This window comes from Ursus arctos, unplaced genomic scaffold (genome assembly GCF_023065955.2).
Source record: "Ursus arctos isolate Adak ecotype North America unplaced genomic scaffold, UrsArc2.0 scaffold_13, whole genome shotgun sequence".
Taxonomy (NCBI): Eukaryota; Metazoa; Chordata; class Mammalia; order Carnivora; family Ursidae; genus Ursus; species Ursus arctos.
This window is the reverse complement of record NW_026622797.1, coordinates 16,412,756-16,427,797: the sequence shown is the minus strand read 5'-3', so window position 1 is coordinate 16,427,797 and position 15,042 is coordinate 16,412,756. Positions and strand designations below refer to the sequence as shown.

General features: G+C 36.9%; 1 protein-coding gene across 6 annotated transcripts in view; it reads left to right on the top strand.

Moving 5' to 3' along the window:
• The window catches only part of TAB2 (TGF-beta activated kinase 1 (MAP3K7) binding protein 2), an 87,162-nt gene extending 72,444 nt beyond the window's left edge, over positions 1-14,718 (top strand). For 5 of the 6 annotated variants that reach the window (XM_057310979.1, XM_048225932.2, XM_048225931.2 and 2 more), the window contains 4 exons: positions 441-601; positions 802-895; positions 2,212-2,292; positions 12,669-14,718. In XM_057310979.1, the coding sequence (XP_057166962.1) occupies positions 441-601; positions 802-895; positions 2,212-2,292; positions 12,669-12,811 (479 nt within the window). In that variant the 3' untranslated portion in view covers positions 12,812-14,718. The remainder of the gene's footprint in view (positions 1-440; positions 602-801; positions 896-2,211; positions 2,293-12,668) is intronic. The other variant, XR_007191547.2, reaches the window with a different exon arrangement.
• Positions 14,719-15,042: the final 324 nt, after the last annotated feature.

Genomic DNA, 15,042 nt, shown 5'->3' with positions numbered 1-15,042 from the left:
TAAAATGTCTATAAAGTGTTCATATTAGAATACCTTATGCAAAGTCCAAACACAGGAGGCTTCTTAGAAGGTGTTATCCTTTCAGAGGGTCAGATGTGAATTAAATAGTAGTTAGTAGATTAGTTGACTAGACTGGAGCCTTTAGAGAGGTAATAGGCTACTAAAAATACTGTCCTTAGCCATAAAGTGGGTTTATCCAAACACTTTCTAAAAAATATTTTTAAAAAGTAGCAACATTTTTCTTCTTAAATAATTAAAATAATTTTCAAGTTAAAAATTTTGAAATTTTAAACATTTAAACTCAGAATAATTTGTTTTAAGGTATCTTGGCATACTCTTGTTTGTCACAGAAATATTCACTTGCTTTGTTTTCCCAAGGCTACTTAAAGGTTAATTGACTAAAGTGGGTGGGTCCTCATGTTTACGAATATGTGTTGCAGCTCTGTTGGTACACCAGAAGGCCAGAATGGAACGACTTCAAAGAGAACTTGAGATTCAAAAGAAAAAGCTGGATAAACTAAAATCTGAGGTCAATGAAATGGAAAATAATCTAACTAGAAGGCGCCTGAAAAGATCAAATTCCATATCCCAAATACCTTCAGTAAGTCTTTATATAACTCTTATGACCTCTGTGCTTGAACTTGAGAATAGGCAATCTGTTATAAGTGTAAAAGGTTGATCTAGTTTTCTAGAAATGCTCTTGTTTCTTTGCCCTTACCCTCCCCTGCCAAACTCCACTCTTTGTTAACTAATGACGAGAGAATCCACCATAGATCCTTCTCACACGGAATTATTTTTCAGCTCGAAGAAATGCAGCAGTTGAGAAGTTGTAATAGACAACTCCAGATTGACATTGACTGCTTAACCAAAGAAATTGATCTTTTTCAAGCCCGAGGTAAAGTTCAGTGCATATTCAACTGACACTCATTGTATTAATTTATCAACTCTTTTCCTGTCACTGAAAACAAAGTTATCAGTTATAATCTTATTGTCTCAGATTTGACTTTGGAGCCAGATAGTACTAAAAAACTATTGGGTTTTTCTCTCTGCCCCCCCTTCCAGAAGAAATTATGTATTTGGTATATGAATAATTTGATAAAATTTGTATTATTCAAAGCTGCTTTTGTCTCATGTTAAGGGAAGACAGTGATTAGTATGTCTGGCTGTATTGTCAAAAGTATTACTGTTATATATTAGTAGAATGTATAATATCATATTTTTTACAATATTAAGGTTAAAATATAGGTACTCATGTATTTTTCCTGTTTTCCTTTTTTCCTTTTACTTTTCAAGAATCATGCTTTAAGAACCTAATTAAAAAGGCATCCCCACCCTAATGGCACTATCTTAATTGATAAAACAGAGAAGAGAATAAAAACATGGCTTATACATTTTTTAGAACAGTGAAAGCTTATTATGAAAACTTGAGCTATTAGTGATAAGCAATACTTTGTTATTATAGCAAAAAATCTTGACAATTTAATTCAGTTCCATAGACAACTAAAAGGAAATTGTATAACTTAAACCTAATTCTGAAGTTAGGGAAATAATAGAAATAAATGAAATGGAAAAGACAGGATAAGAGAAGGAAGCCAACAAAAAAGAAATCCTTAATTACTCTCTTAAGGGTGTGCTGAAAATCCATCAAACTGAAAGATGATAATGTATTTTCTTTTAAAAACCTTAATAAGTCGTGTATCTTGAAACATTCACTGAAGATGCCATAGTTTAACTATAAAGAGGGAAAAAGGAAGTTAGTGCTGGTCTAGCAGCTATAGTTCTTGAGCTTGTTCTTTTTGTCCTCTGAACCGTTACATTAAATTAGTGCAAGGTTTTTAATACTTACTTGGGGCCAAGCTGTTTGTTCGATCATTTGAAATTATATTTTAAATTGTTCAATTTTATGTTATTTTAACTTGTCACATAGAACAGTGGTGTAGTTCTAATTCTGTTACTGTCTTACTATAGTTTAATTTGACCTGTCCCCCCATTTACCACTTAGGCTTCTGTTGTGAGTACTGTATTATACCTACCTCAGCTGTTTTGACATCCTTACATGTAATTTGAGATTAGAGGTGCAAAATAAATGAAAAGCATTTCTTCTATTTATACTGTGATCTTTTTTAGAAAGAAAATATTTGCTTTTTAAAAAATAAAATTAAATATTTTTGAGCTATAAACATTGATATATTTACTTTTTATATATTTCAGGACCACATTTTAATCCCAGCGCTATTCATAACTTTTATGACAATATTGGATTTGTAGGTCCTGTGCCACCAAAACCCAAAGGTTAGTGTATTCATTAATGTGAAAACCATTACATTCTGAAAAGCAAGATTTTAGAAAATTTGTTTTTAGCAACCTTCCACTTTAGAAGTGCTTCAGACTGTGGCATTCGTGGATGAATTCATTAGGAAGATAGTTGCTTCTTTTCACTTACATGCTGGGGACGGGGGAGGATGCAAAAGTGTAATGTACTTCATTCCTTAAAAGTAATATATGCATGTCCTTAGGATTCATATATACTCCTAAAATAGCAAGTCTGGGGGAAAAGATAATCAGGTGCAAAAATTTGTTCTCTTTAAAATTTTTGATAACTGATGAGAAAGACAGCTTAGGGAAGTTTATTTTTCATGAGTATTCTGTTTAATTTATGCATAATTCTGTATAATCACAATACTCTGAATTTCAGACGAATGATTTTTGAAAACTATTACCTACTGTCATTTTACATCATTGATAATCAGATTTGTATGCACACGAAACAAGGGTATGTCAAAATATGTGTGTGGATTTTTTTACTCTAGGACTTAAAATATAGAGAGAAATGAGAACAAGAAAGAATAGGTACGTTATTAGCTCTTTGGTTTGTAAGAAAGACTTTTCATAGTCTCACTAGGTATCCTGTTCTCTCCACTCCCTCATTTTTGTTTAAATATAATTTGATTAGAACTAGCTGTATCTTCGTGTTTTGTTTTGTTTTGTTTTTTAATTTAAATGTTTCTAAACATAGTTAGCTGGAATGCAATGAACTATTATTATAGAAGAGCAAAAGTGAGATTAGGGCATTTGTCACAGTAAGCAGTGGTTAAAATACAAGATGCCGTTTAGATGTTAACTGAATAAAGGAATAAAACAGTGGCATAGCCTAGCTCCTTAAAATAAGCAAAGTGGGTATTCCCAGACTCTGAACGAGTTGCTTTAATATAATCTTTTCACTCTCTCAAAAACTAGAATTTTTTTTATAAAAAGATTCCTGTTTTGCTTCAACATCAACCAGTACTTATGCATTGAGTGCAAGAGGGAGTATGTAGATGGAGGATAGATGGGAAATAGATTAATAAGACTGGTCTTGACAATTTGAAGCAGGATAAGAACATGAGGGTTTATTTTACTATCCTGTTTCTATATATGTTTGAAATTTTTCATGGAGATAAAAAGTAAGGAAAGGTAGAATAGTAGAAAGCACAGATGGAAGCCTTTCCTTAAATGTATAATATGTTAAGGGGAGGGGTCCAAGATGTTGTCATAGGAAGACCCTAAACCCACCTCTTCTTGTGGACGTACCATATCTACACCTACATATAGAGCAGTTCCTCCTGAAGAACTGAGCTGATTGAACAGCTTCTGCACAGCAAAGGATAGAAGGACCACATAGAGATTGGAAGGAAAGATGGAGACACTGTAACCATGGGAACCCCACCCCCTACACTGTGAACTGCAGAGGGGAGAGAGGGCACTGAGGGACCCATGCACAGATTTGCCCACCCTGGCCCCCAAAAAAAGCTGTGATTTAGAGGGATGCCTGGGTGGCTCAGTCGGTTAAGCATATGCCTTCAGTTTAGTCATGGTCCCGCGGTCCTGGGATCGAGCCCTGCTCAGGCTCCCTGCTCAATGAGGAGTCGTCTTCTTGCTCTCCCTCTCCCCCCTCCCCTTCATGTGCTCGCTCTCCCTCAAATAAATAAAAATAAAGGGCACCTAGAATAAAGTGAAGAAAACCCATATACCAACCCTAGAGCATCTGCCAAGTGGTGGGAGAACTGCTGGGACTCTCTCTGGGGTCAGAAGTGCAAGCAAGCACTATGTTTACCCTCTTCCACCTCCTTGATAGCATAAATGGGAGCAGAGTCTAGCCACTCTAGCCAGCCTTCCCTCTCAGCAATACTTGCACCTCTTCCCCCATCAGCTCCAGCCATCCTTCCAAAATAGCCCCCTCCACCTGTGCCCACCTGAGCTCCAGCCATGCCACCAAGGTGGCCCACGGTGCAGTGCACACCAGTGCCCCTCAGCCTGTACCCACCACAGCTCCAGCCATCCTACCAGGGCATCCCTGCATGGAGTACCCCAGGACTCAGCTCACACTTGCTACAGCTACTGCCAGCCAGCCAAAGCTGCCAGGCACATGCAGTCTGTATAGGGACATTCCTACACGGAGCCTTTCCTTCATGATTGGGAGAGGTAGCTCTGTTCCCTAAGTCATAGAAACAAACGCAGGAAGTCAAAATGAGACTGGAATGTGCTCCAAACAAACAAACGAAAATTCAGAAAAGGAACTAAATGAAACAGAAATAAACAATCTGCTTGATAAAGAATTCAAAGTAATGGTCATAAAGATGCTCATCATACTTGAGAGGAGAGTGGATGAGTTCAGTGAGACCTTCAACAAAGAGATATAAAATATAAAAATAGAGCTGAAGAATACAATTAATGAAATGAAAAATACACTAGAGGGACTCAGCAGCAGATTAGAGGATGCAGAAGAATGGATCAACCATCTAGAGCCAGGGTGATGGAAAGCACCCAAGCTGAACAGCAAAAAGAAAAAAGCATGTTAAAAAATGAGGCTAGGTTTGGGGCGCCTGGGTGGCACAGCGGTTAAGCATCTGTCTTCGGCTCAGGGCGTGATCCCGGCGTTCTGGGATCGAGCCCCACATCAGGCTCCTCTGCTATGAGCCTGCTTCTTCCTCTCCCACTCCCCCTGCTTGTGTTCCCTCTCTCACTGGCTGTCTCTATCTCTGTCAAATAAATAAATAAAATCTTTAAAAAAAAAAAAATGAGGCTAGGTTAAGGGACCTCTCTGGAACATCAGGAATAATAACATTCACATTATAGAGGTCCCAGAAGGAGGAGAAAGGGAGAAAAGGACAGAAAACTTACTTTAAGAGATTATAGTTGAAAACTTTACTAACCTGGGGAAGGAAACATACATCCAGGTTCAGGAAGCACAGACAGTCCCAAATAAGATGAGCCCAAAGAGATCTACACCAAGACACATAATGAAAATGTCAAAGATTAAAGATAGAGAATCTTAAAAGCAGTAAGAGAACAGGAACTATTTATATATAAGGAAAAACCCCATGAGACTATCAGCTAATTTTGCAACAGAAACTGCAGCCAGAAGGGAGTGGCATGATATATTCAAAGTGCTGAAAGGAAAAAACTTATAACCAGGATACTGCTCGGCAGAATTATCATTTAGAATTGGAGAGCTAGAGTTTCCCAGACAAACAAAAGTTAGAGTTCATCACCACTAATCCAGCCTCATAAGAAAAGTTAAAGGGACAAGAAAAGGCCATAACTAGAAATAAGAAAATAATGAAATGAAAAAATTTCCCGGGTGAGAGCAAACATATGGTAAAGATAGTTGATCAATTGCTTATAAAACTTAGTTTGAAGGTTGAAAGACAAAAGTAGTAAAATCAACTATATCTAAAAAAAAATTAGTTAAGGGACTCACAAAATAAAAAGACATAAAATATGACATATACATAAAACATAGAGGAGAAAGTAAAAACAGTGCTTTTAGAATGTGTTTGAGCTATAGGGATCATCAACTTCATATGGACTGCTATATACTTAGGTTGTTACATATGAACTTCATGGTAACCACCGATCAAAAACCTGTAATAGATACACAAAAAATAAAGAGAAAGGAATCCAAACATAACATAATACAAAAGAAGAAAGGAACGTAGAGGAACTACAGAAACAACCAGAAAACCACAAAATGGTAATAAGTATGTCTATCAGTAATTACTTTGAATGTAAATGGTCTGAATCCTCCAGTCAAAAGATATAGGGTGACTGGATGGTAAAATAACAAGGCCCATCTGTATGCTCCCTACAAGAGACTCACTTCAGACCTAAAGATACTGACTGAAAGGAAAGGGATGGAAAAAAGATGCTCCTTGCATATAGAAGCAAACAAACAAACTGGGGTAGCCGTACTTACATCAGACAAAGCAGACTTTAAAACAAAGACTGCAACAAGAGACAAAAAAAGGGATTGTGCAATGTAAAGAGATCAACAAAAGGATATTACAATTGTACATATCTATACACCCAACAGAGGAGCACCTAAACATATGAAGCAAATATTAACAGATATAAAGAGAGAAATTGACAGTAATACAATAATAGTAGGGAACTTTAACAGTGCACTTATATCAGTGGAGAGATCTTCCAGACAGAAAATAAGGAAACAGTGGCTTATGAACAACCCATTAGAACACATGGACTTAAGAGATAGATAGAGAACATTTCATCCAAAAACAGCAGAATACATATCATGAAGTACACATCGAACAGTCTCCAGGATAGATCACATATGTTAGGCCACAAAACAAGTCTCAATGAACTTAAGACTGAAGTCATGTCAAGCATCTTTCCAACCACAATGCTATAAAACTAGAAGTCAATTACAAGGGAACAATTGGGAAAAAACCACAAATATGTGGAGGCTGAACAACATTTTAAACAACCAATGCATCAATGAAGAAATCACAGGAAATAAAAAAATACTTGGAGACAAATGAAAATGAAAGCACAGGTTCAAATTCTCTGGAATGCAGCAAAAGCAGCTCTAAGAGAGAAGTTTATGGTGATAGAGACCTACCTCAAGAAACAAAAAAAAAATCTCAGATAATCTAACTCTATACTTAGAGGAACTAGAAAAAGAACAAACAAAGCCCAAAGTTAGTAAAAGGAAGGAAATATTAAAGATCAGAGTGGAAATAAACAAAATAGAGTCTAAGAAAAATAGAAAAGATCAATGAAACCAAGATCTAGTTCTTTAAAAACATAAGCAAAATTGATAAACCTTTAACCAGACACATCAGGGAAAAGAGAGGGCTCAAATAAATAAAATAAAAAATGAAAGAGGAGAAGTAACAACCAACACTACAGAAATACAAAGGATTATAAAGGATTACTATGAAAAGTTTTATGCCAAGATTTCAACAACCTAGAAGAAATGGATAAATTCCTATAAATAAACACTATTCTGGGACTGAATCAGGAAGAAACAGAAAATGTGAACAGACTGATTACTAGTAACAAAACTGAGTCTGGAATCAAAAAATTCTCAACAAACAAAAGTCCAGGATCAGACGGCTTCATAGGTGAATTCTGCCAAGCATTTAAGGAAGAGTTAGTATCTGTCCTTCTCAAACTATTCCAAAAAGTAAAAGAGGAAGGAAAACTTCCAAATTTATTCTACAAGGCCAGCATTACCCTGATAAACAAAACCAGACAAAGACACTACAAAAAAAGAAAATTACAGGCCAGTATCCCAGATGAACATAGATGCAAAAAACACTCAACAAAATATTAGCAAATGCAATTCAACAATACACTAAAAGGATCATTCGCCACAGTCAGGTAGGATTTATTCCAGGGATGCAAGGATGGTTTAATATGTACAGATCAATCAGCATGATACACCACATTAATAAAGTGATGTAGAAAAAGCATCTGACAAAACTCAACATCTCTTCATGATAAAAACTCAACAAAGTGGGTTTGGAGGGAACATACCTCAACAAAATAAAGGCCTTATATGGCAGACCCATAGCTAACATTATAATCATTTGTGAAAAACTAGAAGTTGTTCCTCTAAGATCAGGAACAAGACAAGGATGCCCACTTTTGCCATTTTTATTCAACATTTATTCAACTAGAAGTTCCTAGCTGCAGCAATCATATAAGAAAAAGAAAAGTATCCAAATTGATAAGGAAGAAATAAAACTGTCACTATTTGCAGATGATATACTATATATAGATAACACTGAAGACTTCACCAAAAAAACTATTAGAATTAATAAATGAATTCAGTAAAGTTGTAGGACACAAAATTAATATGCAGAAATTTGTTACATTTCTATACACTAACAACAATGTAGCAGAAGAGAAATTAAGAGAACAACCCCACTCTTAGTTGCATCAAAGAAAACTAAAATACAAATACCTGTACTCTAAAAACTAAGACATTGATGAAGGAAATTGAAGACAACACAAACAAATGGAAAGATATACCATGCTCATGAATTGGAAGAATTGATACTGCTAAATGTCTTTACTACCAGAGCAATCTACATTGAGATTCGATGCAGTCCCTACCAAAATACCAATGGTATTTTTCACAGAACTAGAATAAATAAGCCGAAAATTTGTTTGGAACCCAAAGACCCCAAATAGCCAAAGCTATCTTGAGAAAGAACAAAGCTGGAAGTCTCACAATCCCAGTTTCAATATATGGTACTGGGGGCGCCTGGGTGGCGCAGTCGCTAAGCGTCTGCCTTCGGCTCAGGGCGTGATCCCAGCGTTCTGGGATCGAGCCCCACATCAGGCATCTCCGCTCGGAGCCTGCTTCTTCCTCTCCCACTCCCCCTGCTTGTGTTCCCTCTCTCACTGGCTGTCTCTCTCTCTCTCTCTGTCAAATAAATAAATAAATAAAATCTTTAAAAAAAAATGTACTGGCACAAAAATAGACACACAGACCAATGAAACAGAATAGAGTACCCAGAAATAAACCCACACGTACATCATCAATTAATCTACAACAAAGGAGGCAAGAATTTACAATGGAGAATGAAACTGGACCACTCATACACAAAACTAAGCTCAAAATGGATTAACCATTAATTACATTAACCTAAATGTAAGGCCTGAAACCATAAAATTCTTAAAACATAGGCAGTAATCTCTTTGACATTGGCCTTAGCTACAGTTTTCCAGACATGTCTCCTCAGGCAAGCGAAACAAAAGCCATTATCAAACGAAAAAGCTTTTGCACAGCAAGGAAATCATCAACAAAATGAACAGGCAACTACTGAGTGGGAGAAGATACTCACAAACAATATACCTGATAAGAGATTAATATTTAAAATATATAAAGCATTCATACAACTCACCACCCAAAAAAACCCCAAATAATCCAATTTTAAAATGGGCAAAGGACCTGAATAGACATTTTTCCAACAAAGACATGCGGATAGCCAACAGACACATGAAAAGATGCTCAGTATCACTCATCATGAGGGAAATGCCAGTCAAAACTACAATGAGATAACCCCTCACACCAGTCAGGAGTGACTAGTATCAAAGACAACTAAAAATTTAAAACTTGAAGGACAAGAAATAACAAGTATTGATGAGGATGTGGAGAAAAGGGGAACCCTTGTGTACTGTTGGTGGGAATTTAAATTTATAATAGCTTCTATGGAAAACAGTATGGAAATTCCTCAAAAATTAGAAATCCCACACAGTCCAGTAATTCACTTGGCATAATACTGTTTAGGTTCATCCATGCTGTTGTGAATGGCAAGATTTCCTTCTTTGTGGCTGAATAATATTCCCTTGTGTACACACACACACACACACCTTCTTTATTCATTCATCTATCAGTGGACACTTAGGTTGCTTCCATATTTGGTTATTGTAAATAATGCTGCAGTAAGCATAGGCATGCATGTGTCTTTTCAAGCTAGTGAAATAAGACAAATATAATATACCATATCATTTCACTTATTTGTGGAATCGAAAAAAACCAACAACAACAAAACAGAGGCAGACTAATAAATACAGAGAACAAACTAATGATCACTGGGGTGGGGAGAGATGAGCAAAATAGGTGAAGGGGATTAAGTGGTACAAACTTCCAGGTATAAAATAGATAAGTCTCAGGGGTGAAAAGTACAGAATAGGGAATATGGTCAATAATATGGTAGTAGCTTTGTATGGTGACAGATGGTAACATCATGATGAGCATTGTGTAATGTATAAAGTTGTTGAATCACTATGCTCTTCACCTGAAACTACTATAACATTGTATGTCAACTATACTGCAATTTTAAAAGTTTATAACATGCCAAATATGATGAAATACGGCAATTATTACCCAAAAAAGAGAAAAAAGAAAAAATCTATTAAAAGCTTTTTTACAAAAGACAGAAGCTTGTCTGCTATTTTGGAGAAATATAGAATCAAACATTTTTACCTTCAGGCTAAAATAGAAAATTATTAGTTTCATTTATAAAGGTTTATTTAGTTGGAACTGATTTTGCAGTTCTGCTTTACACTGCAGTGTTTTGCTTTTTAAACAGCTAAAATTAGTGTGGAAATCACAAGTCATCCTTTGCAGTCTAACTTCCTCTTTAAATTCTGGTTTCCAAATACCTCTAATAAAAAGATTTCTAGGGGCACCTGGGTGGCTCAGTCAGTTGAGCCTCTGCCTTTGGCTTAGGTCATGATCCCAGAGATCATGGGATCAAGCCCTGCATCGGGCTCCCTGCACAGCAGAGAGCCTGCTTCTCCCCCTCCCTCTGCAAGTTTAAGTACCAAATGAGATTGTGCAGATACAAGAAAACATTGGAGATTTTTCATTTAAAAAAAAATGTATAGGTCTCCTATTAAATACCTTAGATATTACTTAAATAATGAAGAAGGTGCTGGTATTTAATAATAGATTAAAGTGTTAATACAAATAATCCACCTTCCTAAAAACCATTGTTTTTAGGACAGTTTTTTAAATGTGCCAGGTGGGAATGTTTTCTAACACCGAAGTAAGACCAAAATTCTGTTAAGTAGGATGGAGCCCCAGATTAAAACAATCATTCGATAAAATGTTTCCCAAGTATGAAGTGTAAAAATTTTTATGGTAAAAAGTTAAAACAAAACTTTATTTATTTTAATGTGGTTTAAGAAATATTAACTAGTATTATCAGACCCTCAATTTTTCAAATATTTTTACTTAGATAAGCCTTAATTAGATATTTTTAAATTACTCGATTTAAAGAAAATTATTCTATAAATAACAGTGTCAAGTTGCTCTTGAATGTTGCAAAAAGAGTCATGATGCCTAAAAATTGTGACCAATGCCTGAAGTTGACAGTTTTGCAATAAAGTGTTCCTTAAGACTAATCAGTAAATAAGATGCCGCTAAAGGACAGCTGGGTGGCTCAGTCGGTTAAGTGTCTGCCTTCAGCTCGGGTCATTGATCTCTGGGTCCTGGGATCGAGCCCCAAGTCTTTCCTGCTCAGCAGGGAGTCTGCAACTCTCTCTACCTCTACCCCGCCCCTCGCCTGTGCACATGTGTTCTCTCTCTCTCTCAAATAAAATCTTTAAAATATACATATTTTAAAAAATAAGTAAAGGGGGACAGAATACCAAACATCACTTAACTATTTTAGGTATGTTATAAAAGGTTGACTTCCTCTATTTTGCCTACTAAATACAGTAAGTCTATCTTTTAAATTATCAGAGAAGATATCATTTAGATACCAACTCAGTGGAATAGGTGGAATTTGCAAATTAGAAATTTGTTAAATACAGTGTTTTAACATAGTTTGAATCTTTACATTGTAAACCTTGATGGGAGAGCTCCAACAATGTGTGCTCCTTTTACTTTAAACCTCCCCAAACTAATTTGTAGGAATATTATCCTACATTTCTAATGGGATTCCCCCCCCTCAAAAAAAAGAGTTTCACAAATGCAGTTTCATCTTAGACACAACCTTAGAGGAATGTAATTACTCCTTAAATTTAAGGAGTTTAAGTAAAAACTCCTTAAATGTTAATCCCTTCAAACACTCTAGAACATTGGCCTCATAAAGCTACAGTGGCTTCACTTTATTAGAAAGGTTAGACCTGAAGGGTGTGTGGTTTATCTACGATCACAGAATAGAGAAGTCATGAGTGAGGAGCAGAGCCAGGAGCAGAACTCCATTCTCACAGCCCTCAATCTAGTATTGTTTCTACTGTTCTGTAATAAATATGATTTTAAAATAAACCGAGGAATAAAGTATGGTAGAATTTTTACACTGATTTGCTTCTCCAAATTACTGTTAATATATAGTTAAGATTTTAGAAATTAGCTCGTCTTTCTGTTTTTATTTGTGTTGTTCACAGCTTACATTTTTAGCAAATAGAGAACATTTAACAAAAAGTCCATTCCTGGTAGAAAACAGAAATAGAAGTACTTCTTCAGTAGGGAGCGAAAATCTGACTTTAATGAGACATAGAGTCACTGTCAGTATGGTAGCAGGACACCTTTTCACAGTCCAAGGTGCGATGATGGGAATCTTTGCTGTTGGTTCCCATATAAATTGATTTCCCTTTTCTCCTGCTGTCAGTTGGAGAAAATGATGCTCTTTTTCCCCTGAAGGAGATAGTGAGGTGACCCCATCCTGCCGGCGTTGGTGTTCCCCAGCAGAGAAGCGCCAGCTTGCTAGAGGCGGGTGAGAACCGAGCATGTCAGAATCAGCTCGGTGCTTCATTTGGTTAAGCAGCTGCTCTGTGCTGTGCAGTCCAGATGGTGCTTAAAGTTGCCAGTAATTTACGACTTTGCGGTGTTTTGCTTCTAAGACAATTCTTTTGCTTCTTTACAGATCAAAGGTCCACCATCAAAACACCAAAGACTCAAGACACAGAAGATGATGAGGGGGCTCAGTGGAATTGTACTGCCTGTACTTTTTTGAACCATCCAGCCTTAATCCGCTGTGAACAGTGTGAGATGCCCAGGCATTTCTGAGCCAAAAGGCCCTGTAGCTCCAAAACCACATCGGAAGTTCAAGAAACTAGTCTGTCATCGGGGAGAAGTTTCACTGCTACATAGGATATTGTCAGATTGAAGGTGTGATGAGATGGTGTTGTGCTAATGTTAAATGTCAGCCCCCAGAGCTAATAATACCTCAGTCTAATGTCATGGGCAGTTGAAATTCATCACATGAAAGGGAGGCTGCTGAGAGACTCGGTTGCCCGCTGCCTAACCATGTACAGTGTTACCAGTAGCCCATTGTGGATAATTCTCACTCTAGTAGTGCCTAGGTGTGCCCAGTACCTTTTCCCCCCTCATGTCACTACTGAATTTTGACAGGAGGAAGGAATAGAGCGATGGCTTTTTTTTTTAAAGCTTTCGGTGAAACACTACAAACATGAAGAAAAGGAGCAAGGTTTAACTATTTAAAAACTGTTTGCTGCCGCGTGGTGCCAATGAATAGGGGAAGAACTTCATGAATCTGTGGTACTCTTGGCCTCGTCTTTGTCTTCCCTGAAAACATCTCCACTCTGTGAAGCCAGCATCTGGGGTCTAAAGATGGAAAGGAAAGCGGCAGGCGCTGTCTGTACAGACATGCCGTGAAGTACCCCACAGCCTTTCCTACTGTACAGATCGCTCGAGTCTGCTTTAAGTGATTTCTTTTCTTTATTATTTTCTTATATTTCTATATGTATAGTGTAATAGTCTTTTGTTAACTAATTTTCTTTTTTCCTTTTAGTGATTAAGCACGATCATGTCCCTTTTTAAGCCTTACCTGAGAGAAGCAATGCCTTAAAATAAAAAAGCATTAATGAAATGAAACTGTGCACAAAATAACTTTCCTCTCCTTCCTCTGTACTTGGCCCTCCCGAGCGCCGAGTTCTGTGAAGCCACGCAGATGCTGCCCGCTGACTCGCAGGAAGTACGACAAGGCTCACGTCTCTCTGAGTCACCGCGTGCCCGCCGGCATCAGCGGGGGGTCGCACGGCACACTGACCTTCCCCAGGGAAGCTTAAAACGAAAGGTATTTTTAAACCCACTGACAGAGCAACACGGTTCAGCTTGCTTCATCTGCCTGGTGTCCCACAGAACTTCCACAAGAGATTACTATGGGCAAAGTACAGTGTCCAAAACCAGCAACAGCAGCAGTACCGACAGCCCTGGTTTGGGGAGAAGTTGAAATGCTTTACTGTTGGGGCAGTCCGTTTCTAAACCTGACTTGGTGGCAGTATCATGTCTATTTATAAAACTAGGCTAGTCATATTTAGGACAACTGAAGGAAAGCTGGAAAAAAGAAAAACAAGCAAACTTGAACACTGAAGCAACCTCAAGCATCTCTTTATTTTGATGATATATTTTTATAAGGAAAATAAATATTCAGATGATCGGGAATGTATATAACTAAATGAAATCAAGAAAAAGAAATAACAGTATGCATTTAAAAAACAGAATTATGAAATTATATATCAGTGCTTAGAATGGGGCTAAGGGAAGTGCTGAAATGTAGCAAAAGGTAGGAGATAATGTTCACTGTCACCCATTGTAAATGTCTGCAAATGGATATTTCTGAAACAAGCAGGATTGTTACAGGTGGTCTATATGGATGTCAAAGCCTTGACTCCAGGCTCTGCATCTCGTATAGGGGAAGAAATACGACAATCATAGCTAATTAGACCGTAGACCCAAAGCCCTTACATTTGATGCATTTTGTTTTAAAACTAGGCCTTGTTTTTCAGCTTCATCTGCAGTTCTATGTGAAGATTGATAAATCAGTTTTTACTTGTTTTATTAATAAAACGTAATTTGGATATCTTGAGTTGATGGTTTTGTGATTTAGCTGGGTAAACTATCTTTGTGTAACAGATAAGTTATTTATAAAAATTAAAAAACTTATATTCTAATGTGGATTTTGTGACTTGTTTTTAAAGTTTGTGGCATGGAAGACAATTTATACGCCAGCAGAACATTTGATAGCTAATTGAAATCAGAGAAAACTCATTCTCTAGAGTCTTCTCGTGACATCATGGCATTCAGCTGCATTTCTTGGATTATTTTTCTCAGTTCCCCCAAGATTTTTAACTAATGGAAGAGAGCAACCACGTTTCAACTGAGCCCAAAAAAAAAAAAAAAAGGAATATTGCTTTTTCATTGTTACTGCTTTTCCTTTAGTTTTTTCGGGGGAGAGGGGGTTAAAGTTTACCTCATTGAAGACAGGGTATCTTGGG